Here is a 27,611-nt window from a genome sequence, read left to right on the forward strand (position 1 = left end):
TTACACCACTGTCGAAAATGACATTTCATGTTATAAGCCAATAAAGCAATAACTTATTTGTATGAATAAAACAATTGTTAAAAAATATGGCTTATATTTAACAGGTATCAAAAGTAAACTTAATGTAACATGGAATTAAGTAGGGTTTCAGATCAATCGTATGTGCGTGTGGCTGACGACGGTGAGCTTGCCCTGGTCCTGCAGGTCGCGGAGAGCTTCGTCCAACTGGTCACGACTTACAGTCTGCAAATGAAATTAGCCTTTATGTATATACAGATAGAGACCCATTTATAATTAGAAACCCGAGAGTGCAAAAAATATTGAATATTGGATCCTGTCTTGATGTTAGAGATATCTCGAGATGTTAGCAAGATCAGGAGGGTTTCGTATCAGGAAAAGAAGGGTGGAAACATTATGCAAAAACTTAGCAAAAGGCAAAAGATCCAAAATGAATTAGTAATTCTAGAAATAACTAGTTGTTTTAGTAACGTCATCTTATCGTACAAATAAGTTCGAGGAAAATTGAATATGTTGTTCTATTATCAGACCTATCTAATATGCACATTAAATTTCATGCGGAACCGTAGAGCTGTTTCAGAGGAGTTCAATTACGTACATCGCTACACAAGATTTTCCTATGAAAGATGTATACTCACAATCTGCGAGTTAGCATTAACGTCCTGCAGCAGCTTGTTGTGCGTGAGCGTGTGCGGTCGCGGCAGGGCCTGCAGCAGCGCGGCCAGCGCCTGCGCCAGGTCCGCGCGCCGCTTGCGGGCCGCCGCGCCGCGCCCGGTCGTCAGGATGCCCACGTCGATGCGGCCTGACGCCGGGTCCGTGGCAGACTGCTTCAGGGCTTCGCGGTGGAGTCTGTAGGGATAAAGGGAGGTTAGAATATTGTATACAAGTACGTATATTAATAAAAATACCTTCGATAGCTCAATTGGTAGAGCGGTGGACTGTAGAAATAAAAATACGTAAAAAGTATGAATAAGTGCGAGCTTAAACAAGTGATGGGTTTTCTTCCTGAAATCTTTACTTAAATGTATTGATGTATTTTATAGTTTGTGGTACAAAAAGTAATAAAGCTTCGATAAGATGATTTAGGTTTTATCAGAATAGGAAGTGACGACAAACTGCCAATGCAGGTTTGAAATAACTTGGGATAGAAATTAGAAGCAGTATAAGCTAGAAAAAAAACTTAATTTAATTTCGTCACTGACAACTTTTGGTACAATCAGCTTTTGCATTGTTCGCAATTTTTATATAATTTAATGTATTTCTTGTGCTCTCAGATACAAAATTTACAAATATTTTACTTAATGATGTGAGTCTTACCTGGAAGCTTCATCGACGTCGGATACCTCGACAACAGGCGACAAGCGCAGTCTAGCATGAGCCTCGGCGAGACGTATGAGCGACTCCAACTGACGCGGATACGCTGAGATCTGGCCGCGGCCACTGCCCACACGTCTACAAATAAAAAATTAAGTTACAAAAGTCTTCGACACCACAAAAAAAAAGAAAAAAAGCGAATATGTAAAAAAAACATGATATATTATAGTCGCGGACATCTATTTCATAATCATTTTATATTTTAACTTAATTAGTTAATCTATTTTTCGGAAGGCACGTTAAATAGTGGGTTCAGTCGTTACGGGTGATAACAGGTAAAAAGTCTGTAAACAGGCAGTTGTTCCTTGTTACACTTTTAATTTTCTCTAGGTATTTCACAGCTGCCGACCCCAACACATTACTGCAAGTTTCAGAGTGTTAAAAATATTTAATAAATAAGTTACCTCATGTCGACGTAGGAGTCGATAAGTCTCTGCTGCGCGGCCTCACTGAGTGTCGGCTGCACGTGCTCCTTCGCGAACGCTATGTAGTCGCGCATTAACGACATATTCTGCAAATAAGCAAAACAGTCAATGTAATGCTAGAACTAGTCAGACATGGCACAGAACGAAATTGTAGGGCGTGTAGGGGTTGTGTAAACCGAAAGTGCACAACACAGGAAGAAGAAAGTTTATTTGACAGTAACACCAGTTTGTACACACGCACACAAGAGAAAGAAAGTCAGGACAAGGTACAGAAAGCAACAGTAAGGCAGAAATTGAAAACACTAGTGCGGTCTCGCTCACGCGCTGCGGTGAGTTCTAACGTCAAAAGTGGTTTAGCAACAGAAATTCTTTCTGTGATATCCTACCCAAGCCAAGCCTAAGCTAACAGCAGTAACGCTTAATTGACTTTTCTTAATTAATTAAAATCAGCTACCATCTAAAGAGCAAATCTCTATCTTCTGCAAGGTGTAACTAATATTAACTTACAACCATATCCTCGTCATCCTGTGAGTTTGTGAAGTCTTTGTAGTAGAGTGACACAAGATGCGAGGCGAGGCGACGGTCGAACACCTCGTCTTGTGGGTCCAGCACTAAGAAGATTAGATCGAATCTGCAAGGCATAGAGTAAATTAAACTCTACTAAACATCATGAAAAACGAATATTTCGGAACTGTACAGTATCAAATAATCATCAAGAATCATAAGCAATAGATTCATTAAAAGTTGTTAATAGATTAGGAAAAACAAGAATTTCGCATTTAACTTAATTTACCATGGTTTTAAAATAACAATAGAAAAAGAATTTTCGTATGGAGTACAACCTAGTGACATAGTTTTTAAATCGTCTGTAGGTGCCTATCGTGGTTTTAAACACTCCCTTGAAAAGTAAGCAAGATTATTATCTCAATCAATCCCTAGGAGCTAGCTAGGAGTTGATGACCTGACATGAGTAGACTATATTATAATAATATAGCTGTTATAACTACTCTTACCTGGACATCAGTGTGTGAGGTAGCTGCACGTTCTCCACGATAGTTTTGTTCTTGTTCCACTGCGACTCGGCGGGGTTCGCGGCGGCCAGGATAGACGTGCGCGCGTTCAGCTGACAGATGATGCCCGCCTTCGCGATTGACAGAGTTTGTTGTTCCATTACCTGAAGGATAACATGAGATATTATGATGCAAGTAGAAAAATGTTACCATCCTGCAGGCATGAGCAGTTGCCCGCCTGGGGTAATGGATTGTCCAAACCGGTTACCACGGAACTGGTACACAAATGGCAAATGAAGCATAGGTGGGTTTTAGTCAGTAGAAGTCTGACACTCCTTTCTGATCATTAAGTTGAAGGAATCTCTATCCTATGTTTTTACGAATTTTATTGAGTCGAAATAATTCAGAGAAACATACCTCGTGTAGTACACTGCGTGTTGAGTCGTTCATCTTGTCAAATTCATCAATGCAGCATATACCATTGTCAGCAAGTACTAGTGCTCCTCTGTAAAAAGAATTATGAATTCATTTTTAAATCATTACAGTCTTCAATCGTTACCGACTGATCACTGATTTGTCAGATGTTTGAGAAACCTTTAAATGACCCATGTAGATTGGACTTTATTACCATAAGCATTTTTTATGATATATTTTTGTTAACAGAAATATTGTCATACATAGTTTTGTTTGATTGCATGCTTTACTAGTATCTTTAACTAGAATGGGTGTGTGTATACTGACGTCTGCAACACGAGCTGGCGGGTGTCGGGGTCCTTGCTGACGTAAGCGGTGAGTCCGACGGCGGAGGAGCCGCGGCCCGACGTGTACTGCGCGCGCGGGACCAGCGCGTGGACCCAGCGCAGCAGCTGCGACTTGCTCGTGCCAGGGTCGCCGCACAGCAGGATGTTGATCTCAGACCTGCCACGACCCGGTATTACTTCAACATCTAAGTTTGGTAAATATGATAATGAAGGTGCCTTACAGCCTAAATCAGCCTGATCATAAGGCATTTTTACGTATTTATAGTCCCGCAATATAGTTCATCACCACAAATACAAATAAGTAAGTAAAAATAGACAAAAAAATTAACCGATAAAAGTAGCGACATCTATCGGCGACACGAGAAAAAGACGACGCCTCTCTTAAACAAGGACTTCGGATATCAAACTGAACATATAATACTGGTTAATGTCCTATTACAAATAAATTAGTTCAAAAACCTACCTGAAATGCGTCCTTCCCGCGGCATTGAAGTTCTTTTTGGTGCCACCTAACAGTTGCAACAGACAGCCCTTCTTGATGTCCAGGTTCTCGTAGATGGATGGCGCGATGGCTCGCGCGAGACGCTCGTAGCTATCGGGCTGGGAGGCCAGAGCTTTGAATAGCTCGACACGCTCCGGTGGGAAGCGGTGCTCTTTGCTGTTCATGAGTTTGATTGAAATTAGTTTTCAAATATATAAGGAAGAAGGGGAAAAAACTGATCATGCGGTAATAGTGGATTATATTGGACCCTTTGGCTCGCTCGACTGCACGGATGGCTAAATGGTTGAGAGTCACCATGCGAAACTTACTGTGCGCGACGTGTTTTGAGTTCAATCCCCGTGAAAGATAAGTGTTTGTGCAATACGTGAAGCCTTGTTTAGAATCTGGGTGTTTGATTTGAATGTTTGCGTAAGCCCCCCTTACGTCTATCTGAAGGACTTGATGCTGGTCGTTATTTAATACTTTTTACTTTTCTGGACTTATTTAAAATTCTTTTGGTGTGACTTGAATGTGGCGACTTTTCTGTGTAATTAACTGTAATAGCACAGTCTAGTGGTGCAATTAGAATCTTTAGCCTTACCCGTCCTCGGTCTCGAGCAGCCTGTCGCTGTGCCCCTTGCGGTAGTGCAGCGCGTCCACGTGCGTCCTGTGCAGCGCGCGCAGCGTGGCCTTGCGCGGGTGCAGGGCGGCGGGCGCGGCGCGGAACACGCCCGTGACGCGGACGCGCTCGCCCGCGCCCACCGCCTCCACCAGCGCGCCGTGCGCCAGCACGCTCACCGTGGCCGGCGTGCGCCCTGCTGGCATGTCGTCTGCGAGGCACCAATGGTGGGTTCATAAACGTTTTCATGTATCTAGTGCCACAATACTAGTAACAGATGGTTTTGCTGATTTAACATTTTTAAAAAATTCCGTTAAGTATGCTTTGCCAAACCCACTGTGTACGATGTGTTGCGGGTTCAATTCGCACGTAGGACAAGGTTGGACTGGGAGTCCTAACATTCCCGCGACATAAGTAAAAAGTACCTAGAAAGGTGTAGTCTTTTTTTGTTTTAATTAACAATGAGCACGGGTGTGTACTGACCGGGCGACTCCTGCAGCTTGACGAGCTGCTTGTCGCTGAAGTGCGAGCGGTTGTGTATGAGCTGGTGCGAGTGCGCGGTGTGGCAGACGGCGCAGGCGGCGGGCTCGGGCACGCGGCCGCGCTCCAGCTCGGCGCAGGCGGCGGCGCCGCACACCGCGCAGCGGAAGTACGCCTCGCGCATCTCCGGGACCAGCCCCGACGTGCGGATCACCATGCCTGACAGCGTCACCAGCTGGTCGATGTCTACGGACATGGGTGGAAATTGGACGATAATGAAGAAAGTGTCGTGCAGCGATGTCGTGATATGCTCTTCATTTTGACAGTTTCTTTATTCAAAGTAATTATTGCTTACTGAAGCTTCAAAGTTCGTTACACCTTTTCATAAAAAACAGACAGATTTCATTGATTGAAGCTTCATATTTATTTTCTGCCTACTCTAAGACGTAAAAAATATTCATCTAATGATTTTTCACATGTTTAGTACATGTGAAAGACCACGATTTTTTTAAAATTATCGCGTATTGTAACCTATAACAAGTATTTCTGTTATTTCTATATATTAACCTTCAGGGTTGAGGTCCCTCATGTGTCGCTGCGGCGCATTGAACGGCCGCACTTGTATCTGATGCTCGAGCACGGCGGCTGGGTAACGTTCGAAGAACAACTCGTTCACGGCCGCGTCGAATGCTGGGACCACCTAAAGATAAGCTACTTAAGTACATTGATAGGGTATGTGAGCCAAGCGGCAAATACGTCAGGTGGGACGGCGAAGAACAACGCACGAACGCGACTTGCCGTCCTAACCAGCGTCTGGACGAAAGGCAGAGTGTTGCACATCGCTAGCTTAACAGACCCATGACAAGGGGTTGTGACGGGTGCGACGCCGGGCCGCCGGCCCTCCTCAACGGCTAGCGGATCCCCGCGGTCGGCACTTGATATAATGCTATGCGTTTCTACATGTCGGCTGACGTCACCACGCAGCAAGACTTTCAAATAAAATATTAAATTCGGCCTGGTCTGAATACCTTACAGTAAAAGTTATATTTCAACCATCTCCATTCTCCTTCTCCAAATTTAATACGGCTGGGTTTGCTTCAAAACCGTGATTTATTTATGGTTATTAATGAGGACTGGGGATCATGAAGACAAAGTGCGTGATTTTGCGATAAATGAAGACTTACCTCTTGTGGGTAGCAGATCAGTTGTCGATGCAGTTTAGGGTCAAAAATTTTGACGTGCTCGCAGTCTACATCTAGGAAGGGTTCTTCCAGTGTGTTTATCTGACGAAAGATAAGACATTATTATATCATTTTAGAAAGTACAGTGACAAGTACAGATATAATTATTATTATTACATTCTAAGTCTAAAAAAGGACTGAGTAAGATTTAGAAAATACTTAGTACATTACAACGTTAAAATTAGCAAAATGATTAATTCATAGCTTCATTAATTTGAAACTCTAGTAGGTAGGTCTTTCAGTATATTACAAATCAGATCAAAAGAGGGGCCTGGATCATATTTTTTTATTTTTATTTAAGTATTTTCCCTTTACCTCCTCTAGCTTCTGGCCGTACAGCGGCTCATTAGTGACGGCGTTAGGCTCAGCGAACCTCTGGATGAACTTGATGAACTTATCGCGGCACTCGGCGATGGCCACGTCGGTACCCCACACCACCAGTTGCGGCTCACTTGATGGTACGTCTGCTTCTTCCAGCTGTTGATTAAATTACTTGATTAACAACGTATGTGTCGCGTTATGCGCTAGATTAGACTGCAAAGTAAAAGCTGAGAGAATGCTTACGATAAAGAAACGCTAGTGTAATGGTTCACTGGTTCAATCCTCGTGTCAAGGGGGGAAACATTTAAGTCAAATTCACAAAGACACCTACACTCACAACTAAGCGATCGTGGATCACACAAATTCTTGGCCTATGCAGAGCTCGAAATGGGTCAATGAGGCTGGGATCAGGGAGTTTGGCGTGGTGACTTTGTAATTTGGTTATCGGTGCAGTCAGTTTTGAATCTCAAAATACAGGAACTCCTTTCAACAGACCTCCAAATAAAAACCGAATTGATAACATACATCTAAAAAACAATAAAACCTCAAAACTGACACCTGCCAACAAAAAATGGGAAAATACAAAAAAATTACAGTTAACAAGTAAAAAATAGAAAAAATGCGCGATTCCAAGTGTGATTTGATGAAACGCCGCGCTTCCATCGCTCGCGGCGAGCTGGAGTCCGCATCGAGTTTAGACGTGAAGGCGTCCTCTATACTGAGCAGCTGCAGGATCTGTTTGTCCTCTATTTTCGACCCCGCGGCGCTGACGTGCGGCCACAGGTTCTGCGAGAGATGTCTGGACCAGTATTGGAGGGTGCGAGAGAAGCCAGACTTTATTGTGTGTCCGCTGTGCCGCGCTTGCGCCTTCAACGTCGACTTTGCTAAGGTATGAGATCCATAGCTTTGGGGGAAGGCCGATAACAAGATGTCGTACGATATTTGAATGATTTATCCATTTCCCTCCAATAAGTACTTAATGCCTGTAGAAACAAGTGTATTTATTTGACCCCACCTCAGCCTAGATTGTTGTATCATTAACTGAGACAGTCAATTAACTTTGCCTCATCCTTAAGCCACAGTAGAGTCAACTTACTAACTATTAATAATGTTAAGTTACATAACCATTCTTTTAACATTATTTTCAGCAACAAAAGGAGGAAGGGGCCTCAACAGAAGACTTTAGAAAGGTGTTCAGTGAGATGCAAAATATAAATGGGACAGACTTCAACAATACTGTAGTTGTATGTCTCAAGATCAGTGTGATCATGCCAGCATTATACTGTCTTGTCAAATGGCTCAAGATACCTTTCGTAGAACTTATAACCAGCATACATTCAAAGTTCACGCGTAAAATGTAAATTCATGTACCAAATATTGTATTGTGAATATAATTTAATATAATAAGCAAAAATATTACATGATGCTGCTGTTTTTTTTTTCAAATGTTAGTTGTGTGGTATGATGCAGAAATTATAAATATGGCCATAAAAATAAATCATATTTAGCTAAGACGAAAATACGTAGACTTGCGTTTGCAAAGTGTCCAGACAAGTCTAATATTATCCTGTTAATTTTTAATTCAAAGTAACTAATTTTCTAACCAGATTACACTTCCGAATTCTATCTATGCACATACAGAGACGTACATATACTCAAAACATATAATTATTTATTCCTTTCAAAATAGAAACATAATTGTAAAAATACATACCCCTCTTGTGGGTGTGGGCGCTGGCAGGGGCACATTCCGCGAGTGCTGGCTGCGCAGGTCCGAGCGCTGGCGGGCGGGCGTCATGGCGCCGCGCAGGTTGGACCGCGGCGTGCTTAGGGAACTCGGTGTGCCATAGTTCAGAGGGGAACTCATGTCTATGTCGGTGCCTGCAAGAATTTTGTGGGAATGTATTAGTATAGCGCTATTGAGTGTTTATTTACAACTTAGTAAATGCTGCAATAATAATTATTGGTATTTAACAGTAAATGAGACTATTTACTCTGGTGGTTAGGTAGGTTGATTCATTAAACTTGAATTTTAATTTGATCAGCAAAGTATTTCCACAAGTTTTTTTTTCATTTTTATTAAGTTATTTAATCATTGTGGTTTGCACAAAGACTAAGTCCCATGCAAATCTTATTAATGATTTTAAATGAGACAGACATACCAAGTGGACTGGAAGCTAGGGCACGAGCAGGTGATGTGCCAGGGCCCAGATCTCTTGGTGTGCGTGGGGTTCGTCTGGGGGTCCCCGGTGTCTGTGGAGTCCCTTGAGGAGTGCTGGGGGTTCCATCTGTAAATACAATAAGGTGGCAATATTGAGATACAAGTTTATACAAGTCTCAGGGTAGAGTTGTTTAGTGACACAATTAATTATGACCTGAAGGATATAAAGGTGATGAAGGAGTGTTTTTATCCTTACAATTATAAGCATACAGAGAAGTTATGACTTATGTTTTGCTCGCGTGAGTCTTATTCGCTTACAGGGTAACTTAAAAAACAACCTTTAAAGGGCACGACACATCAAAGTTACAAAACACCAAGAACCGCTTAATAATGGGTCTAATAAAAGCTTCGAAGCTTTATCTTTTACAATCCAAAGCCCATACGATACAACTTAAGCAAATAAATTGCAATTAAGATCTATTCTAGTACCTTTCGACGGAGTGCCGCTGGATCGCTGTGGAGTTTCTGGTACAACCAATTGTTGCGACGATCGCGTCCTGCGCGACGGTGTAGGTGCATCTGAGGACGCCTGAGACGATGGGCGTTTAGACGGCGTCGACATGTTTCGTATTAAACACTTACTTAACAAAGTTTAACGTTGTTTTCTGTTAACAATAAACAAACGCGGCTTCACTTCACTGCAGGTTATTTACCATTTGGCGCGAAATAATGACAGTAACTGTCAACTTGTCTGAACTTGATCAAAGGCTTTACAAATCGACTATATGAGTTGCAGTTTTCAACTTTAAAGATTTTTTTTTAATTAGTATGAAAAAATAATAGCTTATGACTATCATTAATTGTTTACCGTAAATTTTGTTATTCATTATTATTACTGAAGAAGTAACAAAAACAACTAAACAAGTTGTTAGGCGTTGGACTACGAGTACAACTCTATTGTTGTCAACGATCCATAAACAAGAGAAGAAACTTTTTTAAATCAATTGATCGTTCATTCACCGCTGATGTTTTTACGGTGTTATTTTATGATAATAAATAAATATAAACGATTATTGCGAAATAAAAGCGATTGTGATGCTCAGCAGTATTTAAAACTAGTGCAATAAAATTATCAGAATCAATGTTCTATGCTAAATTATTGATTGGCGTTATAAAAGCTATCTTTGTGCAATCTACCTGCATTGTAGAAATATTTTTGTGAATAATTATCTTCGTAGAGGACAAGTAAGATACGTTAATGGACAATGAAAAGTGTTTACGCATTAATGCGTAGTACGTATGTTTACTTGTGATTCAGCGATTCTCCCACAAGGACTGGAGATATTTCGGTAAGTGTCGGTAGGTACGGCGATGAATCATTTTATCTCTGCATGCATTTCATTGTAAAGGTCCTGGATACGACGAACACGAGACGTATTAACTAAATAGGACTCCACGCATGTTAACTGGTCATCACAAATAGTTACCTTTGTGCTATAAATGTTTAATTAGGCTCCTTAAAGTTTTTCGTAATACAGAAATTATTGTTGCGTATTAGGTTTATATTTAATAATATAATTAGTCGCTATTTATCAAAGATCACAAGAATACTATAATCTTAATTACCAATAATTTTCTCATGGACTGAACTATCAAAAATGCAAGCCAACACTTGTGTAAAAAAATACATATGTGTTTGTTTATTTACAAAAAAAAAGTACCTAAGCCCAAGTGCTTTGAAAATTTGAAATATAATTCAAATGCACCAACAGAAGTGAATACTGAAATAAAAAGAAATTAGTTTTTCAAAATGTTGAATATTGATTAAGTGATGCCACACAAAATCAATAACAAACATGGCTTTTCACTTTCCTTTTTCAAAGTTCAAGGCAGTTATTTTTTTTAATAAACGGAATTTATAAATATCAGTGACATTAAAAAAATGTGTGTAATGTCTCTAGTTACTTAGTAACTTAAAAATAATAATTAAAAAAAAAATGTTTTTCATTTTTGTTATTCTGTGGGTATACAACAATTACAATAAAAAATAATTAATAAGGTAGAGAAATATATTTTGAATAGTTTTCTTTGACTATCCATTGTACAAGAAGGCATATTTTCTGCCCATTCATGTTTGCATGTTGAGTTGTTGTAGACAGAGGTCATTGAACTCTGCAAGCCAATGCACAATTTTTTGTGTGGGGTGACATTGCTGGTACCTACTGAGTTTGCATTTTAAATCCATTGTTAATAAAACCTTTTTGACAATGTTTAAAAAGATTTTAAGTAGTATTAATTATTATTTATGTATTTTATTAATAATGAAATGCTTATTAATTTCTTAATCTTTGTTTGTTAATATTTATTGTGTTATTAATACAAGTATTGATTTATTTTTATTCACATTTTACTTTTTGATTACTTTTTTCTTTAAAGACAGATGAACTGTTCCGCTTAGTTGCTATACAACCTCTTTGGTTTGGTTTTAGGTGTGCAGGATTTTGATAACTAGTTTCATGGAAAAAAGCAACATTTTAGTTAGGTTAGTACTATTGTACAGATAATTTTGTTTTCTGTAGCCAATTGTTGCATGGGACAGTAACGGGTTGTAATGTACAATAAATGCAAATATTCTATATATTACTATTCAATTTTTTATATGGTGTAAGATACTTATATTTTCAAGGAATTGAATGTGATGGTCCCAGAGGTAAGGCAGGGAGTAGAGGTTTTAGAGGCAATTTCTTTAACCTATGAAAGATATCCAAAGTCCAAATGATAGCCGCAGAGAGTCTGTCTGAAACTATAAAAACTGAGTCACTGAGTGACAATCCTTATTATCAATGATAGATCATGATGACTTGTTATCTCGCATATAAAAATCAGTTAATTGGATTAAGATGGCCTTTTTTGTCGTAAATGTAGATAGCTTATGCACCAAAATCTATTTGACGTCAATAACTTCGAAAAGACTGAAAATGTTCTGTGCCTATTTCGGTAGTTTATTTTCGAAGTTGGACTTCAATTTTTAAAACATCTAATTTTTCTGACCTATATTTTGGTCGATTTCCAATCACGCCGCATTTAGCTGAAAATCAATGATCAACTTCTGTCTCCTTGTCCCTGTATACGTGTAGTTAAGGATTTAATCGTTAGGAAAAAGTCAAATAGGATATATTATCATTTTTACATGTCTTTCTTTGAGAATACTGGAATCGATATTTTATAGCTGACTACCCTGTGAAGAAATTCGTTTGCCCTCACTGGGGTCGACGTGAAAGCATTTGCTAAGAAACAATAACAGCGACGACGCTCGTCTAGTCGATTGCAGGGATACGCCAACCTAGGTTTTACACATATTTAGCTTACAAATTTGAAATGAAACTACTTTTACGGATTTTATTGCGGTTTAATTTAAGATCTTAGTTCCTGACCGCGATAATATCCGTAATAGTAGTTTCGTTTCAATGTCTAACTTTCGCGTAAACCTAAGAAACCATTACAAATTTGATCTGAGAATAAACTACAAATCTTAGTAGATAAACAGCGCTTGAACAACTTTCCTACGATAGGCATAACTAGAAGTTAAGGCGAAGGGCTTCAGTGACTGTCGGAACAATAAAAAAGCTCGGCTATAGAACTGTTTCCACGTATAAAGTAAGGGAAACCATATGAAGTTACAGCTTTACTCGGAATTCACGTAACTCGTGAAAACAAGTATTTAAACTTTAATGTCGGTTAATGGTTAATTAATGTACTACGGTCTTTAATGTAAGGGAAATTTTCGTTATATTTTGTTTATTTTTTCCAAGTCTCTTGATATGAAAGCTTGGTCTTCGTATATGGAAGACGTATTTACTTTACGCTAAGGTTTCAAAATTCTTAAACGAAAAGTTCTTCTCTCAGATTATTTTTTTTTGTCAAAAAGTAACGTGTAAAGATTAAGTTACTATCCACTGATGAAGTCATTTAAAAATCCTTTAAAATTCATAGATTCGTTATCTAAAAAATATGTTCAAATATTTGTGTAAAGCACGTTATTTTAAGCACTTCTAAATTTATTACACAATTTGTCCAGATGTATTATTATCTATTCCGAACTACCGTGAAAATTATTTAAAAATGCTAATAACGTGATATGTATTTTAAATATATAAACATAGGTAATATTTATACGGCTAATTACCATTTGAATACAAATCAATTCATATTATCAGTGAATGTTCACTTTGCATAATCTGTGGCAATTTGTTTTAATATTTAAACTATTGGCTAGTGTTTTTTGATTTGATTAATTTGTTTGGCAGGACGCGAATACATTTTAATCTAATTTACGAGTTTAAATCTTGGCCTTACACGGAACAGAGAAAAAATATAGGGAACTGTATTGTAAGGATCTTAAATAACTACGTTTAAATGGATAACTTTTACAATTAGTATTAATTATGAATCATCTATTCATAAAAAAAGAGTAAACCGATTGAAAAATATATTAAAGTCCGCACATACTTCATTTTCAAAGTATTCTTTGATAACTTGCCCCATCAAATATATTTAAAATAAAAGGGAGCTTCGACCTTAGTGGGGATTAGGGAAAACTATTGATTTCTGTAGCTGTGTAAGGGGGCATATTTCTTGTAATCTCAAGCAAGGTAATCCTGCCGTTACCCTTCGAGCTTCGAGATCGCATGCGCCAAGCCCTGTTCACCCCTCACAACTTGCTGCGCAATTATATATATACACCTACGTATACACGGTCCACATCTACGATATCTCCAATACTTGAGACGCTTCCTACGTATTCAATTATTCGCGTAACTTTCCATCCCCGCTTGAAAACTTTCACTAAATTTTAGGCTTCTAATTGATAGATAGATTCAAATAATAGCATACATAGTCTAAAATTACTAGTCACGTAAAAATTGTTCGACCAGCTGTGTCTCTTCCCACAGTAGCCGAAATAATCTACGGACGGAAATTGTGCTCATGATTTTCCCCTCTATTTTGTCTATGCTTAACTGTAGAGATTAGACAGGCTTTGTGCCTGCATATTAAATTATTTACGGAATAACAAGCCACTTTATACCTTAAATTTTCATGATGCCCGTGGAAATAATAGGAAAAACTATGGAATTAACTTTGAATAATTAACTAGTTCATTCCTTACCCATGAGTAACATATGAACGTGTCTATTGTCACATTCTTGACAGTAAATAATAACTATAATGTTCAGTTTTCCTGTAACAATCGTGATATTTATTTTTTTCAGTAATGTTTATAATTGTAACTCTTGCCCGTGAACTCTTTTTACAACATGCATTGATAGTTTATAACAAACGACTCAAAATCAATACAAAGGGCGCAGAACAATTTTTTAACGAGTCCGGCAACGCGTGATGCATCACTAATGTTGCCGTTGACTCTACCAATTAAGCTAAATGCTTGCGTGTGGGTTCACAGTAATATATGTACAGAATGTATAAATACGAAACCTTGTTTACGAAGGAGAAACCTTATTTGTTAGGCCTTTGATGTATAAGGGTGCTTCCGAATAAAGTAGTGGGCGTCACAATCATAAAGGACGGTAGTCATCATATACATATCGATTATTGACATTATCTCTTCGACTATTGTTAAACAACTAACTTATATATAGCTCCTGTTCTAAAGCGTAATTTCTTCTTCCTCTCCTTAAATATTTGGCCTGATATTGGCAGCGAATGGCGCCCCACCGTGGGGCACACACTGCGGCTTACGGCGCTGCTCGGGGCAGGGCTGGGGCTCAGGATCTGGTTTTGATTATTTAGGGGCATGTAAAGCTACTGACTCGGCACGGGTCCGTACGTGCGAGGGTCGGGGAAATTACTCGAGCGGGATTGCCATTACTACCCACACTTTCGCCGCCATTTGTAAATTGCTCGAAATGGCGAAAAATATCTTCATTTCACTGTTTTATTTCGTTTAAAAAGCTAAAGTAATCTAGACATTGTCTTTTATCTTCACGAGCCACATTCCGCCCTGAATTGGGCATAAAATCTTATTGCGTTCGCGCCATCAACAAATCCAGAATGCATGCGAATGACATTACCAAGTTTTTTGTCTACGCTGCCAAGAAAATACCACATTCGTTTTACTACATCACCCAGTTTATTGTTATAGAAATTGCGTGATGCTTAGTAAATCATTCGGTATGTACGCATTATGATGACAATTATTTATTCATAATTTCAATTGATGTAGATATTGATAATAGGAAATGTGTATGGTGCTTATCATTCAGCATCCTGTCAATAAATTCTTAAGTTATGAGTCTTCGTTTTATCACTTTCTTATTGTATTTTTACTGCGCAATTATTTTTGGTGGCCTATTATCTTAAGTGTATATTTAGGCTTGGCTTTCTAGACACACGATTTTTTTCTACATTAAAAACATTTTTAATAATCAGGTAAGTTGAAGTAACAACCTACTATCTTCGATGTTTAAAAATGATCGCTCAAGACCGGAACAACCTTTCTCCTAATCAGCAAAGCTTCCCTCTTGAATAATTTATTTTATTTGGCAACTATCGTATCGACGCTGGTTTTAACAATTTCATAGTTTTCTGAGAGTTCTGAGTCACTCGGTTTCCAAAGCGTTGCATCAGCGTGCTGTGGAAGCTAGCCTACTTACTCTACGTAGAATTGTGCTTACATTGAACACTTATCGATTGCTTCCGCTGATATTAATTTATTTTGTAGTTCCGTAACAAAAGGTGTAAGTGTGTTAAGTAGGTACTCGAGGACACTCGAGATTAGCTTGTCTGTTTTACAATGTATCGTTAAATGTGGATCATTAAAGGACTAACTTGCTAGTGCGAGGGCAAAAGTTGGCCTTGTTTTGATAGTGGAAAAATCTTTCTGATTTCATCCAGATTTTTCTTTAGAGCTTTAAGATTATTTCTTTATTTTTTTAAAGTGTAACGCTCTTGCTTTATTCGTATTTGAAAGAACTCTCCTTTTATGTCTTCTGTTATTTAAAAACGCCTTTCTCCCATAAAATGTCTCAACTTTACGAACACAAAAATGTCTAGATCATTGGTAAGATATTTGTATTGAAGCCAGTATATTTGGGATTCAATCTTCGCTCCAGCGATGCTTCATTCAAATTCACTCAGCCGCTATGACATGATTAAAACGTAAATATTCAAGCATCGAAATATTCAAATTTTACAATCACGGCAATCCAATTAATCACCATCTTACATTTTTCAGATTTCAGTATTTAAATAGTGCAAGAATTGTTGCATTGGTCCCAGTTACATTAGTTAAAATGGTATAACTTGCAGTTTAATTCGGATAATGTAGCGATTATATAAATTTTGCAAAATCTTATTGCGGCGTCGAGCCATCACGTCGTCTTCCTAAATCCAACCATCGGTAGATTAAGACAAATGGTCTTTTAAATAAAACTGTCAAAAAATCAAATAATTTAAAAATAACCACCCTTATTTCCACAGTAGACTGTTGTTACGAGAAACTCCTTCTCAAGTGTATCTTTAGCACGATGGGCGCGTCGAGCAGTCACTGTTTGGAACCTGTTGACTGGCCATTTTTTTTTTCCATAGCAAGGAGCAATGTACCTTGCCCTGACAAAAAAAAAACAAAACGTACTAGAAATTCTCAATTCGAACGTAATTCAAATAAAGAACAGTTGTGAGGACATGAATGAATGATTGATGAAGTGAATGATTCCATGAGTCATGTTATTTAAATATGCGATGAATCTGCAGCACAACAGAAATGTCAAAGACCTAACTTTAGTTGTAATGTTTGACACGTGTAAATACGAAATTCCAACTCAAAACATTTTTGCCTAATCACACAATATTTCTCCTATTTTTGATCTTTAACAAAAGCTAGCTAGGTAATTAATATTATAATAAGTATTGATCATTAATGAAACCATCATTATTACGAAATGTTTTGATTAATGGTTTAAGTATTTATTTCAATGATGAAAACAACAACCTGACAAAAACAGGCTATTTTTTTACTCACTACGGACTTAGTACCTCGGCAGTCTGCGATGGACAGCTGTTATCTATTGCCACTATTTATTAAGTTTATTTATAACGTTATCACTGATAAAAACATTAGGCATTAACTCCAAGTCATCTTAGACTGATATGACCTCTTAGCTTTGAAATGAACCAACGACAAAAAAATATGTCCACCATATTTCGTTGACCTATCCAACAATGTCTATGTTAGTCAAGCCTTGCAGATGCTACTATGAACGTTACTAGTCACAGCTCGTTAGAGACATTGACATGTATTTCAGAGCAATAAGGTTGATTGTCATTTGCTGTCACCAATGAGTGATCGACCGTAGTAGCTAACGTATCGTATTACAGTTGAGACAATCACCTGGCGGACGCATGACTCATAATGTCGGAAAATATATCTACAATGCCTACACTTGTGTAGCCATGGTAAACAAGTTGTGTTGCTCGCCCTGAATCGTGGATATCGTGACGTCGGAGCTCCGCGCCGTGGGACGCTTGTTAATCCACCGGATCTGACGGATTACGGATTTCGTGTCTCTTTATGTTTTGAGACGTGTTACGTCTAATGTGGGATATTCGGGACAGATTTCCAGGAAACTGACGAAAATTTTGCGGAAGCTTTTTTGGAATGGAACCAGTCTTACCTAATTAAATGGATTGTGACGGTCGCACAGAGAGAGTCACTTCATGTAAAGTTCAGCAGAATCAAGCTATCAGCAGAATCCGTTGATTAGACTGCCAGAATAAGTAGTTCGCTGACTACGGTGAAAGCAACAGATTTATTAAGAATTCAGTATTAAATATGTCGTAAACAATCATATTCTTAACACCAATCTGCTCCAGGCATAAAGCATGTCTATAGTCCTAAGATGTACAGTGCGTGGCCCTATTCGCTACAATACGATACAGGTTTATTTTTTGCTGTAACAGGAGCGAGTAACCCGACTTACGTACTTGATAGATAGGCTTGTTAAATGCCAGCTTTTGGCCACATCTATAACTGGCAATTGCATAACACATTGATAATTAAAAAAAGGAACGTAATAAAAAAGCAAATCATTTATGAACAAAACCTCCATTGAAATTGGTATCTGTATGAAATTTGTTGTTTTACTATCCTAAAATGAAATCGTGTTGCAAATATTTCTATTTGTAGTAATTCTGAATGAGTCGTCGACAACGGAGCTTGTCCCTCATTCAGGTAGATTTTTCTAACTCGGGACAGCGGTGCTAAACGTTTGGCTTATTGTCTTTATTACTTGTTTCTGTAGATAATGTATTTATTTATCGTTTTATTGCGGGAAGGAGGTAGCCTGTGAGTAATTTATTATGTTTAAACAAATATTAGGTAAATGATGAAATTTCTTGGATTTGGGAATTCGAAGCTTGCAGGACGTTAAGCTTCTTTCATGATCTGGGCTCGACTCTTAAAGGGCTCGGGATGGATATCTTGTGCGTTTGATCAGATTCCCCTAGTCATAAAAAGAATGTCATTTCTAAAAGCGTTAGAGATGATACATGGCACTATGTCATGAAAAGCATGGAAAAGACATTTGTTTAAGATACCATCTACCATCTATAGTTATTATACTTTTGAGCAATTCAACGAGTTCCTTATAAAAATGATTCGAAGGCAGACGTTAGCTTACTTACTTTACTATTTAGTTTTACTTCGAAGTTTAGCTTCCACTGCCCATTAGTAAGCCGGTGGGCGCGGAACTCGGTAACACTCCCGATCTGCACAAAACTATTGTTTCTTCCCATACAAAAAAAAAACAGCTTTCATTTTTTCTACTACAAATGTACAAAGAACTTTACCTGCACTTACGAGGCTTTGTGCACAGCAAGGCACATTGTGTATTTACGTTTTCTATGCGTTACTACCACCTGTAGACGTTTTATTACTATACGTAGCCTTTCCTAGATCGATAGCATTTTAGATCTAAGTCCAACAATCGTATTACCCCTGGATTTATAAGAATGGTCAAAAATATAGACACTGTTGACTTTATTTTGAACTTTTAGAGGTAAATCTGTGTTTAATCACGCATTTCATTATTATGACTCATACTTTACGAGTTCTTTTTAAGACTATTTTCGGTCGTATTTTATGCTTATTCGACGACATAGTAGGTGTATTTATAAATACTAAATGTGGTTCTGGCTGTTAGATGTGCGTAAACAGTGACGTCATAGTCCATAGTTTACGGATTTTGTTATGAACGGCCTCCTCCTTTGACTTTACTATCTTCGCGGCAACGCAGCTGATATGTAATAACAGATGAATTTGCATTTTATTTATACCTAGTTGTTTATCTTCCAAAAAACTTGCCGATTTGTTGATCGACAGAATTTCACAATCTTTAATTCATTTTTTGAAGATAATTTTACGTCACGTAATTAGAAACTAGTTAACAAGCCCATAAAACTTTCTGTTTGGATCTATTTAGTGATGTTTATTTGTCGCTTCGTTTGCAATAAATGTTGAGTCTTTAAAGTGGAGATTTGCTTTTAGCGTTATTGCATCTTTATCTTACCCCTTAGTAATATTGCCCGTGAAAATATCCCACCCCTTTGCGCTGTAAGGGGTGGAATTCAAATCTATTTGCAAAATATCTTCATTTTAACACTCAGTTTTTGTCATCACAGAATCATTATACATGTTCATTATTTTAGTTTTATTCGATTGCCTCGAATCGATATTCGATATTCGGTGCCTGACTCAACTTGAATTCGGGCCACGGATACATTTAAAGTTATTGTAGGTATGACAAAAACGTATCTAACGTATAAATTGAATCTCGCAGCAAGTTGTTTGAATTTTTTAGTGTGGTATTTTAAATGCGTACTCGATTGACTCGAATACTTTTACTTTCATGCCATTGTTGCCCATGTTATATTGAACTTAGTAGTAGTCGTAGTCCTGGCATCGTGATATTATTACAGCATTTTTATCCGCGGTTTCGCCCTTCGTAGAACGTAAGGGCAGCTAGGGAAGGCATCGATTTTCGGCACCCTACGCACTTCTGAGTTCGGGGAGCGGGGGCGTCAAGATGGCCGCGATAGGGCCTACCCAGACCTGCCTCACGCGCACTCGCCTCACAAGGTCATGATGCATGTGCCCCGTTGCCACCGCTGCGCCTCCCAAAATATAAAATCTCGATAATAGGAAATAGTTCCCGTCCCTTTCTTTTCTATGACAACTAGTTTTGTCTCCGTCACACATCCGCCCGTTGATTACGTTATACGATACTGATACTCGGGTCTATTGGGATGTACAACAGTTGTCGGTTTTATTAATGCTGAATCTTTTCTGATAATGTGATTTATAAAACAAAACTAATTAAAACAGCGTTTTGTAAAATTACTTATTGCACGCTTCAACTCTGTACAATTTCCTACAGCTTACTGCCACAACAATACCCATTGAAATAAATTCCAAACACTTGCGAATTCTCTGACTACTACGTCCGCAGTCCCTTGCCAACCCTAATCATAGCAAACCTCCTTATCTAAATTATGGAAAATTTGGAATGCGACACATAGAGTTCTCTATCGCACCCTCTTCCATTAAGTGTTGCCGTCTCACTCTCTCACTACCTACAATATAACAAGGGGTAGTGGTAGGGCGCGCACAAAAGATTTTGGGATGGATTTTTTTTTCGCGAACTGCACCATATGAAAAGATTCAGTGCAACCATCAGTTCATCGCAGAAGCATCGCTAGGGTGCGTTCTGCGTCCATTTTGTTATTAGTTCATTTATTTATTTTTAAGTAATATTATTTTTGTTTTGTGACAGTGCCGGCAATTAGTTGTTTACAAATAGTAAATAAATTATGTTGTTGTAGTGTTTTGAATGTGAGTAATAGTGGTTGAATGATTATTTTAATTCCTGTGCCTTCAGTTCGAAAACTTATTGCCTAGTTATTACTTAAATTTAAATTTAAAATAACCTGCCTAATTTCCAATAAAAATTAATACTGATGTAACAGTTATTCCAAAGTGTTTACGTAGGCTATAGCATGCTGCTGTGGTATTTAATACAAGAGCGTGGCATTCTCATCGCGTTTTAAATTTTACAACGGACTCCATTATCATTACCTCCCAGTGGTTTACAAAAATAACACCGCGTTTGCTTGTTACAGCTCTCATGACGTAACGTAAGCGTACGATGACGTCGTTCGCAAATCTGACGCAGTCGTTAGCATCAAGTCTGCCTTCGACGTCGACAGCCTCTGGTACGGGACCCAACGAGCAGGAAGACCCTCTTGCCATGACGCACATCATCTGCAACCTTCTGGAGAACATGAACAAGCCGGGGCCGGGCATGCAGGGCGGCGGCGGGCCTGCCACCTCCGCCCCGTCGTCCATGCCCTACGACATCTGGGCGCTGCCGTCGTGCAGCTCCATACAGAACCCGCTGGGGCCCATCTGTCGTGAGTACAATGTAACATCCAATAACAACCATCAGCACCAATCCAAAGAAGACAACTCGAGCGGCTCGCCCGGCACCTCGTCCTCGGTGTCCATCACCTGCTTCCGCTGCGAGGAGCGCACGCCGACCACGCGCTGTCTCGAGTGTAACGACCTGTTTTGTCACGAATGTTGTCACAAAGTTACATCTGATTGTCAACTCAGAGAACATACTCTGCTGCCTATACACCAAATATCTCCTATAGGTGTTAGACCGAACTCGGTCAATAACGAGAAGGAAATCATGTTTTGCGAGATCCACGGCGATCCTGTTAGATTTTACTGTGAGGGATGTATCGTCTTCATATGTCAAGAATGTACGCTTTGGGTGCACAAAGACCACAGTTACTCACCCATTAAAGGCGCTCTTGATATGTGTCGCATCGGCGTATTTAGAGCGATAGAAGATACGAAGGCGGGCACAAAGGCGATTAAAACGGCAATAGATCGTGCTGTAGCGATGTCAAAGGCTTATGAAAAAGAGTCTGCAGAGGCTAACATGAAAATAAGAAAGGCGATGCGCTGCTATGCACAGGCTATCGAAGATCGCGAAAAGTATTTATTGGATAAAGTAGAAAAAATGCGTCAATCTAAATTAAACGAATTGACGGATCATATGAATACACTTAGAGGTATATTAGCTGGATTAGCTCATACGAATGAGACCTTAGTTCGTAGCATGGACTCTGAAGGGATTGACTTATTTATGGCGAAGGAAAAGGGCAGAGCTCAAGTTGATTACTTCTCTTGTATGTTTAAGAATATGTATATGACAGAAGAACGAATAGTGTTCATACCTCCGAATTATGACTTAGTCGACCAGTTGAAAAGGCAGTGCGACGTACAGTCTGCGCCGTCGAGTGCATTGCACTCGCTTAACTCAGCATCCTCGATGCAAGCTGCTCGCCAGTCTTTACTGTCGCTGCAGGCTCTGCAGTCTGGTCAGAATTTCCCGCATCTCAACTATAACATGTCAGGATCTAGTAGTTTAAGATCCCTATCAGACTACTCTTCGTCACATACACGCTCTACTAGTTACTATGATCATAGCATATCGTCAAGCTTAGCCATGGATTCTAACCCGGCCCGTGGGATCGGACAAGCGATTCCCGGATATTGGATGTCTGTGACAGTGAGGCCCACAAGAAGCCCTGTCCCTGGCGTACCAATGTTCTCGTTCGCCCGCGAAGGCCAAGATGAAGGGCAAGTCTCCAGACCCTGGGGACTCTGTGTAGATAGAGAAGGAAATATTATTGTTGCTGATAGAAGAAACAATCGTATTCAAATATTTAACAGTAGAGGAGAATTTAAAACTATGTTCGGCTCTAAAGGCACGGGCCCCGGGGAGTTCGACCTCCCGGCCGGCATCACCACGGACACGTACGGACGCATCATAGTGATTGACAAAGACAATCATCGAGTGCAAATATTCACATCTTCGGGTAACTTTATCCTTAAGTTTGGCTCGTTTGGTAAAGAGTGCGGACAATTCCAGTACCCGTGGGATGTTGCTGTAAATACTTTAGGTAATATAGTAGTAACTGATACACGTAATCATCGTATTCAGTTATTCACCAGTGACGGGACCTACATTACAAAGTTCGTGTTCGAAGGTGCTAACCCAGCTAAGATGCTGAAGGGACCGACGACGCCGCGCGGTGTGTGCTTCACGACTTCAGGCAACATCATAGTGTCAGACTTTGAGAACCATCGCCTGTTGATGGTGGACCCGACGTTGTCTAAGGTTTTGCATTGTGTCGGTCGTGAAGGTTCTGGTATCGGTGAACTCAATCGCCCCTCAGGGATAGTGACTGACGACGACGGACGAATTATAGTGGCCGATTCCAAAAACCACCGTGTGTTAGTGTTTACTTCTGAACTGCGTATTCTGTGGGCTGTGGACCTGAAGAGCCCCGGGCTCGACGACAAGGACCGGCCCAGCGACGTGGCCCTCACGCCCGAGGGCTACCTAGTTGTGTTGTTCGAGACGCTCCCGGACACCGCGCGCGACATTACCTCCCACGGCAAGCAATACATCAAAGTATATTAAACTAATTATTGTAAAGTTAAGGCCAATTAAGTTCGTGGACCTAAGGTCCGCTGTATTTTATTTTGTTTCGTTTAATTTGTGATTTATTTGACAATGTGCCAATTTTATTATTAACATTTGGAAAAATTACGTACGAGCCTAGCTTGAGTGGAGAATGTTTTTTTGCCCATTGACTATACGTCGGTGGTCGGAACATATTCTCCTGAAGTCCTGATAATTTTTCGTTACCAGTACTTTGATTTTGTTTCCGCATTTGACTAGTCTATAAGGACCAAACAATGTTTGCAGTGTAATTTACTATGTAATTTAGATGCCGCAATTATAAATAGCTGTCATATTAACTGTATATCCGTAGATAAACACCAAACTCATATAGTCGGTGCACTAAATATTTAATGTCGATTACTTATAATGTACTCCGGTCCGTTCCCCTGCGATGTATCGCTAATATAATCGAATAGAACAATCGTACAGATAGACTTATAGTGGATCACAATGTGATGTAAAAGATGTTTTTATGTGAGATAAATTAAAGGATAACTTGAAAAGTATTTTTCCACAATGTTACATTTTTGCGTTTTTTAACTTGGTTAATTGATTAATGCAGACGTTGATATGTATTTTTATAATAAGTTATTTTGCATAATGATTTAGGTGCATATATTTTTATTGTAGTTAGGAGCGCGGCGGTGGTCTTAGCCGCGCTCGGCTAGACTTTGTTCGTATTCATATGCTTTGGACCAAACAAACGTAGAGAACCTTCCAGAACGGTCGGAGCATGCGCTGCGCACACGGGACTAGTACCGAGAGCGTGTGTCGTGTCGGAGGCGCAGCGGGCGCGGCTCCACGTTCGTTTGGTCCCGATGCGGAGTTGACTTCTTATCGCTCTTAGCTTCTTCTTTTTTCGCGGCTTGATACGATGGGATGTGAATGTGTATGGATGAGCAAAGAAATCAATGCAATAAAACTTTAAGACTGACTTCAGAAGACTGTCTTAAAGATGCCGAGTAGCGCCGGTGGAGGGCGGCGTCGGCATGCGGTGTCGCGCGAGTTAACCAAAATTCTAAGTATTATTGAACACGGCGAATAACATACGAACGTATCTCGTTTGGAATCTTAGCCGATGATCTTATCGTCGTATTCGCTTATGAGACGTGATATTTTTATTTTCATACGTAATATGTGAAAGATTTTTTTTTTATATTTCGTAATTTACTTTTGTCGCAAACTTTTGACTGCCGGCTTGTTCGGGTTTAGTGAACGTAACGTTAGTAATGAATTAGAACGGTATGTGTATGGCGTGGCGTCGTTTTTTAACATTTTATTTAGTATATTATATGATAGGCCAGTCGGAGGTATTAGTCAGCGCGTAACAACCCGCGGTCACTACAAGCGGGCAGCGAGTGCGTGCGCCGGGACGCCCCCGCGCACTCCTGCCCTCCTAGCTAATTTATAGATAATCCTATGCTAAATTAATAATAATTTCAATTAGTTATTATTCGCGTGGTCGTATACAAATAAAAAAAATCATATTAGTTCAAATATTATAGTGAAATTCTTTTGAATAAAAAATCTATTAAATTTATATGATATTTTTCAAAATGTATGTTATAGAGTTTGATATAAATCCTATGTGTTCAGTCCTTTGTGTTCACTTAATCTAATTATCTCTTAGATAAACGTTAAATATAAGTTAGGTTGCATGCGAGAAGGTTAAGTGAGCACTCCTGTGTCGTGTTAGATGTGTGCGCACTCATTCTCCCGTCATGGTTTTCAATAATTTGACAAACGCACTAGCATGAATTTATTATAATATTTATTATATATTTTATTTTTCTAACGCCAAGTCACAAAAACGATGCGTCATCTAAGTTATCCTACAATTTATCGTTTGCAATCAATTGCAGTTTTTGATGAAATGTAGTTAGAGAATTGTTCGATGATGACAGATTGTATGAAAACCATGTATGTTTACGGGATTATTGTAATGTATGATATCTTGTGTCATAATCGGGAGCTGAATGGGGGGAAAGCGATTGTTCTATATAATATGTTACCTCACGACTGTGGCTTGATACAAGCTGGAGCTTAATTATGTGCAATGCGTCGCGCCTCGCCCGAGGCAGGCCTTTCAGTCGTGCTACTGCGAGCAGGCCTCGAAAGCAACGAGGATTCGCACCAAACAAAGCCCTAGGTTTCTTTTTACTCGATCTCCATTTTTAAACAATATCTTTTCCTCCATAAAGCACTAGTTGCGTATTGTATAACAATGTTACAGCTTATTAGAACTTCAAATTAAATATAAGTAAATAAAATTTATAGTGAATTGGAATATAGTAAGCTAACTTGTATAAACTTGATAGTTTCCTCGGACGGACTGTTCATGTGGATGTTACTGTATCTAGTTTTATCTTTCTGCGTTGCAGTCCTTATACCCTCGATTGGGGCTGACGTGAGGGCGAAGGCCTCCACAAGCGCTCATTGTGAGGTTACCTTACTTCGTCCTTGAGTCAGGGCTTCCAAGTTCGTCGCACGATAGTTTCCCATAGCTTTAAATATGATTACAAAGTCGTCATCTATCCTTAGTCCAAGTAACTCCGCAGAGTGCAGTTTGTCCGCTAGATCTTGTAACCCTTCGAGGTAGTAGCTCATGTACATTGCGTAATCAACGCCGTTTCAATAACCTACAGCATAATATAATATAACACTAAGTTAGGCTACGGTTAGATATAAATTTTCACGTTTGTACTTAGGTTATGCTAGGGTAAGTCGTCTAAGTTCTTGTAGGTACGCCTAACTCGATACTTCAAACAAAAATTTTCTAGTAACGGAGTGCAGTAGACGTAATTAAGGTACTGATAATTATAGATAACGTTGACTGGAATATGAGTCTGAAATTAAATACTTAAGATGGAAAATTATTGTTTGAAGGAATTACGTAGCACACAACTTGATAAGTTTAGCGTCGAGTGCGATTTATTTAGCCGTCGTGTTAGTACGCTGACGTTGGTGCGGTTTTCGAATCGGTTCACTTCTCTCCCCTACAGTCTTACTTACCCCTATTGTGATAGCGACATTGCGAATTAAACTCGTTATACTTAGTGTCGTCACTGCCTCGAACAAAATAATTATCAACAATGTGCCAGTTTCGCAAGAAACCGAAAAAATTCCAGCGCGGAAAGTTCTGGGAAATTTGTAGCGTGACCTTTCCTTTTAATATTATAATCACGTTTACTCCACTTGAAAGCAAATTTGTACTTATTCATCACCTTGTAAATTCGTAGCAGGGCTTCTAAAGTTAAACACATTACATAATACGTATATTACGTGTACATAGTATGAATTATTTTTTTATTACGATACCTAAGTAAATATAGTGTGTGAATTGTTAACCTTAATGTATTTAATATTTAACGTATTTAATAAAATGGAAATAAATGAAATAGTAAAACGAAAACCGCGCCGTGATGCGTTAAGTTAGGATTAATATGTGCAGTGTCTTGCGTCTTAACGTTGTTGACGGAATCCGCATATGAATTAATAATTAAATATTTATCTTTTCCACTAATTAAGTGATGGAATTTAACGTTTACTTTTTGTTCAGTGCCATTATTAAAGTATTACGTTATTTTTAAAATAATGTGTTGCATGAAATGCATTTTTTTATCATTATTATGATTTCAATAGATTGTTTCTTTATTTCGATCACAGTATGTTTTTTAGCCGACAACGAATCTCATAATTTTAGTATAAACCGATTCTATTGTCGATTGAAACTAAATGGATTTGCAAAGCAATTCCCCTATAGTGCGGCCGGTGCTCTCGTAGAGTGCTGCCGGCGCATGCAACCTGAACCTGTCTGAATGTCCGCGCTCGTGCTGTCTCAGGCTCCCGCCGGTGCCGGGGCTCGCAGCCGCCATCTGGTCACTAGTTGCTCCGCAGCAGAACCCAAGTTACCTCCATTTTAAATGATCAGACGCGTCGTTAGTAACAAACGGCAACGAGGCCCGAGGTCGTTATCGTAGAACTGAGCTGAAAGCTGCTGAAGCATTACTTAATTTTTATGATTGCATTTGATTTTGATATGATTTAGTCGTTTTATTTAAAATTATTTTATTACTCAAAATGTTTTGTGGATATTTCTAAAGTA

The 27,611-nt window shown here is 39.0% G+C and overlaps 3 protein-coding genes across 6 annotated transcripts; 2 read left to right on the forward strand and 1 right to left on the reverse strand.

Moving 5' to 3' along the window:
* Window positions 1-77: 77 nt before the first annotated feature.
* LOC113503128 (DNA replication licensing factor MCM4) lies at window positions 78-18,933 on the reverse strand. Of its 2 annotated transcripts, none has more exons than XM_026884957.1 (18): window positions 16,944-18,933; window positions 9,381-9,556; window positions 8,893-9,018; window positions 8,445-8,611; window positions 6,725-6,886; window positions 6,353-6,451; window positions 5,736-5,868; window positions 5,172-5,414; window positions 4,671-4,899; window positions 4,052-4,246; window positions 3,569-3,745; window positions 3,245-3,332; window positions 2,831-2,991; window positions 2,325-2,448; window positions 1,797-1,903; window positions 1,336-1,470; window positions 657-867; window positions 78-243 (listed from the first exon to the last, which is right to left on the reverse strand). In XM_026884957.1, exons 2-18 carry the CDS (start codon window positions 9,511-9,513, stop codon window positions 148-150), a joined length of 2,586 nt encoding a protein of 861 aa, XP_026740758.1. In that variant the 5' UTR covers window positions 9,514-9,556; window positions 16,944-18,933; the 3' UTR covers window positions 78-147. The 2 variants fall into 2 exon arrangements, with proteins under 2 accessions (XP_026740758.1, XP_026740750.1); XM_026884949.1 differs by having other exon boundaries at window positions 16,930-18,933.
* LOC113503233 (E3 ubiquitin-protein ligase TRIM38-like) lies at window positions 7,260-8,154 on the forward strand. The gene is made up of 2 exons (XM_026885121.1): window positions 7,260-7,619; window positions 7,879-8,154. Exons 1-2 carry the CDS (start codon window positions 7,350-7,352, stop codon window positions 8,089-8,091), a joined length of 483 nt encoding a protein of 160 aa, XP_026740922.1. The 5' UTR covers window positions 7,260-7,349; the 3' UTR covers window positions 8,092-8,154.
* LOC113503144 (protein wech) lies at window positions 9,862-26,995 on the forward strand. 3 transcript variants are annotated; one of them, XM_026884981.1, is made up of 2 exons: window positions 9,862-10,254; window positions 21,084-26,995. In XM_026884981.1, the coding sequence occupies exon 2, from the start codon at window positions 21,110-21,112 to the stop codon at window positions 23,459-23,461; it is 2,352 nt and encodes a 783-aa protein (XP_026740782.1). In that variant the 5' UTR covers window positions 9,862-10,254; window positions 21,084-21,109; the 3' UTR covers window positions 23,462-26,995. The 3 variants fall into 3 exon arrangements, with proteins under 3 accessions (XP_026740782.1, XP_026740774.1, XP_026740767.1); XM_026884973.1 differs by having other exon boundaries at window positions 9,862-10,250; XM_026884966.1 differs by having other exon boundaries at window positions 9,863-10,240.
* Window positions 26,996-27,611: the final 616 nt, after the last annotated feature.

The sequence above is a fragment of the Trichoplusia ni genome, chromosome 2 (assembly GCF_003590095.1).
Source record: "Trichoplusia ni isolate ovarian cell line Hi5 chromosome 2, tn1, whole genome shotgun sequence".
NCBI lineage: Eukaryota > Metazoa > Arthropoda > Insecta > Lepidoptera > Noctuidae > Trichoplusia > Trichoplusia ni.